At 44.1% G+C, this 4,284-nt stretch overlaps 1 protein-coding gene across 1 annotated transcript in view; it reads left to right on the top strand.

Annotated features, from left to right (window-relative positions):
• Positions 1 to 4,276, top strand: part of LOC128250776 (protein PFC0760c-like) — an 8,464-nt gene extending 4,188 nt beyond the window's left edge. The window contains exon 2 of the mRNA XM_052976677.1: positions 1,248 to 4,276. Within this exon, the coding sequence (XP_052832637.1) occupies positions 1,248 to 4,104 (2,857 nt within the window). The 3' untranslated portion in view covers positions 4,105 to 4,276. The remainder of the gene's footprint in view (positions 1 to 1,247) is intronic.
• The last annotated feature ends 8 nt before the right edge of the window (positions 4,277 to 4,284 follow it).

Raw genomic sequence — 4,284 nt, 5'->3', positions numbered from 1 at the left:
GAAGCATTTTGTTCGGCGTGCTGACGATTGTGCCACCTCGCTGCCTTAGCTAAACCGACTTGAATATTGGGGCCGAAGTTACTTACCCACCTCCCAAAAAATTGCTGGCCTTGTGCCAGAATTTGAAACCAATATCAGTTCTGTAATTAGGGTGGTGAGCTGGCAGAATCGTTAGCACACCAGGCAAAATGCTTAGCGATATTTCCTCTGTCTTCACGTTCTCGGTTCAAATTCCGCTGAGGTTGACGTTACCTTTCATCCTTCCAGGATCGATAAATTAAGTACCAGTGAAACACTGGGGTCGATGTAATCGACTAGTCCCCTCCCCCAAAATTTCAGGTCTTGTGCCTATAGTAGAAAGGAGTATTAGTTCTGTAATTATTCTAATTTTGACAAAAGGCCTGTAGTTTTGGTGGGAAAGCAAGGCGATTACTTCACCCCCAGTATTTCACTGGTATCAGTCCTTTATCCTTTAGCATTCATAATTCAATTACTACATATGTGAGACATCGTATAAACATCCACCTCCCATGCTTGCATGGGTAGAACAGTTTGACAGGAGCCGACCAGGCAGAAGCCTACACTAGACGTCTGTGACTGTTTTGGCAGGATTTTTACAGCTGGATGCCCTTCCTAACACGAACCACTCAGCAGAGTGGTCTTAGTACTTTTTATGTGGCACAAGCACAGGCGAGGTCAGTCTTGGCAAGGTTTTTACAGCTGGATGCCTATCTAAAATGCCAACCATTTTATAGTGTGAACTGGATGCTTTTTTAGGTGGCACCTGCACTGAAAGGGTCACCAGTGCAGGTGCCACTTAAAATGTATCCAATCCACACCATAGAGTGGTTGGCATTTGGAAGGGCATCCAGCTGCCAAAACTAACCTCGCCTGTGCTTTGTTACATATACTTATCTCTTATTCTTTACCTGTTTCAGTCATTAGATTGTGGCCATGCTGGGGCACTGTCTTGAAGAATTTTTAGTTGTGTGTATCAATCCCAGTACTTAATTTTTTTTTTTTTAAGCCTGGTACTTGTTCTATTGGGATATAAGAGAGAAGGAGAGAGAAAGAAAGTGAAGCACTGACAGTGTGAGAGAGTTGAAGCGGGGAATAAATGAGGGGGGAGAGGGATGTAACAGAGAGAGAGAGAGAGAAGGCTGGAAGAGAAAATGAAAGAGTGAGTGAATTGGAGAAAGTTGTTAATTAAACTGACCAAGTGAAATTGTGTCTCTTTCTACTTTCAGATGTCGAGTGACAGCTCATATTCGGAAATATCACAAAGAGCCTTTGATTAAAATTATCAATCTGTCCAGCACGCCAAAGAGAGCGATCGATAAGGTGCCATCGCTTACCAAAGAGGAGGCCACAGCTTTGGCGCAGCAGCGGAAACTGAAGATTCTAGAGAAGAGCAAAGATCTGGAGAACAATGAGGAAGAGCCATTGACCAGTGGCACCGATGCATGCAAGAGTGACAAGATCAACAACAACAGCAACAAAAATAATAACAAGAATAACAATAATAACAATGATAATAATAATAATAATAATAATAATAATAATAGCAGCAACGGTAATGCTATTGGTAAAAATAACAGCAACATGATGATGATGATGATGAAGAAGAAGAAAAAGAAAAAGAACACTAACAGTAACACCACCACCACCACCACCAACACCAACACCAACAACAACAACAACAATGATGTAACTAGCATTGGAAGTGACAATGAGAGTGATGGGCTAAGTGATAGCAGCCTCGAAGAGTTTGGCCCAGGACCATACGGAATGGACTACGATGACGATGAAGAGTTCGACAACAGTCTAGACGGTTCCGACCACGAGGAAGAAGACGAAGACCTGTACTCATCGTTGACATTCTGCTGCAATGCCTGCTCGTTCCAGACGAATGATATCGACCGCTTCACAAAGCACACTTCGTTACACAACTTCTTCACACACGGCATGAAGGTCGCCTGCATGGACTGTCCGTTCAGCACCAACCAAATTGTCCAGTACGAGGAGCACATAAGCCGCCACATCGAGGGCTTCCTCTTCTACTGCGGCTGCTGCTCGTTTTCATCGGTCGAGGAGCAAGAGGTGCGCGAGCACAGCCTGAAAAAGCACCCTGATCGCGTGATCAGTATTGAGATTTCGCCATCACCACCATCTAGTCTCTCCACCAAATGGTCACCGGTTGACCTCGATCCATTTGTTGAGCTCACCGACTTCCTCGCCATGGATTGCGAGCGGTTCTACAACCTAATCTCCCATCACGGCGTGACGATGGTCGACCTGAAGTCGACGGCCGTCTCCTACGAGGACCTGAATGTGAAATCCAGCTCGGAGGACGAAGATGACATAGACGGCATAGATGATGGTGATGATGAAGAAGAAGACGAGGAAGGGAGAGTGTCGAGCGGATGTGATTTAGAATCATTGTTGGACGATGTCGATGAAAACGACGGTGGTGCTAACGGCGAGAAGAGAGTCAAGGAGAAAGTGAAGTCAAAAGTCAAAAGTACGTCAAATGTGGAGGACGATGTTGCTATGGAAACTGAGGTCCATGAAGGTGACGGTGACCTGGTATTGCCAACATCACACAAAGATCTGAAGACTAAGGACTTAGAGAACGAGACATCCCCTACAATAACAAGCTACGACTTCAAAGAGTCTGAAAATAAAAGCAATGGCCATAGAGACACCTCTGACCGAGAGGACCAAGTCGATGATGTTGATGTTGATGATGTTGGAAGTGATGGTCATGGTGGTGGTGGTGGTGGTGATGGTGGTGGGGATGACAATGATGGTCAGAATATTAACGATGGTGTTGATGATGATGATGATGATCGTGATAATGTTGATGGTAGTGTTGTCGGAGACGATGAAGATGAGGATGCTGTCCTTAATGATCCTGACCGTGATGGTCATCGTCAAGATTATAGTGCTGACGCTTATGGTGATGACGACGATGACAATGTTATTGACGGCGGTGATGGCATCGATGATGACATTGATGACGATGACGACGATGATGATGATATCAGTTTAGTGAGCATGGTCCGCGACAAGAGGCATAAGATTAATTTGAACCCCTCATCACCGGTAGACAACTTGAAGCAGCATTTATTACCACCACAATCACCACCACCACCACCACCACAGCTGGCCCACAGTGGGAACGATAACGATGATGATGTTGTTGATATTAATGATGATAACGACGAAGGTGTTGAAGCTGATAATGATGACGACGATGACGAGGACGATGACGTCCTCACCCGTCGCATTGATTCTGCCTGTGTGGTTGGTGATGGTAAGAGTGGGAAAGATGGTGTTTTCAGGATCTGCAATGATGACGACGACGATGACGACGATGATGACGATGACGACGAAGAAGAAGAGTTTGATGCCATCGTCAACAAAAAGAAAAGAGAGAACATGATGAAGAGGAAGAAAAAGCAGAACAGCAAAAACAAGATGAATGACCTCGAGACGGACGATGACGATGACAACATCGTTGACAATAATGGCGGCGATCATAACGATTATGATGATGATGATGATGTTGATGTTGAAATGAAAACTGTAAATAACAATGACAACAACATTGAGGATATTGGCATCACCGGCAATGTGTATGTCAATGACGATGAAGACGACGATGACGACGCCATCGATGTTGATAACGATGACAGCAATGTCGAGGATATTGACGACGACGACGACGATGACGACGACGCTAACAACTCCGACCTCAAATTCACATTTAAAAAAATCGGTCACAGGGAAAGCGTGATCGAAACAAATCTGGCGCAGGGATTAATAAACTCAGACGACCACGAAGATGATGACGACGACGATGACGATGATGGTGATGGTGATGGTGATGATGATGGTGATGACAATGATGAGGATGATGTTTACGACGATTATGATGACTCGCTGTCCTTCGGTACAGGTGAGTTGGAAAAGAAGAGCAGCTATTTCAAGAGAAAATCTTCTCGGAACTCTCGAAACACTAATAACATTGGTAAAGTAGATTTATCCTCGTCCGTTTCTAAAGAGACAGACTGTGGCGGTGGCAACAACACTCGGAGTTGAGTGTCGACTCTGAGTTCAAAGGCATTGTTTTACTCAAAATAGATTGTATACACATATACACTCATTCAACATTAACACGAATACAAAGTATGTATACACACATATGTATAAATATAATTATATATATATATATATATATATATACACACACACACACACACACACACACACACACACACA

This window comes from Octopus bimaculoides, chromosome 25 (assembly GCF_001194135.2).
Source record: "Octopus bimaculoides isolate UCB-OBI-ISO-001 chromosome 25, ASM119413v2, whole genome shotgun sequence".
NCBI classification, from domain to species: Eukaryota; Metazoa; Mollusca; class Cephalopoda; order Octopoda; family Octopodidae; genus Octopus; species Octopus bimaculoides.
This window is presented reverse-complemented; position numbering and strand designations above follow the sequence as displayed.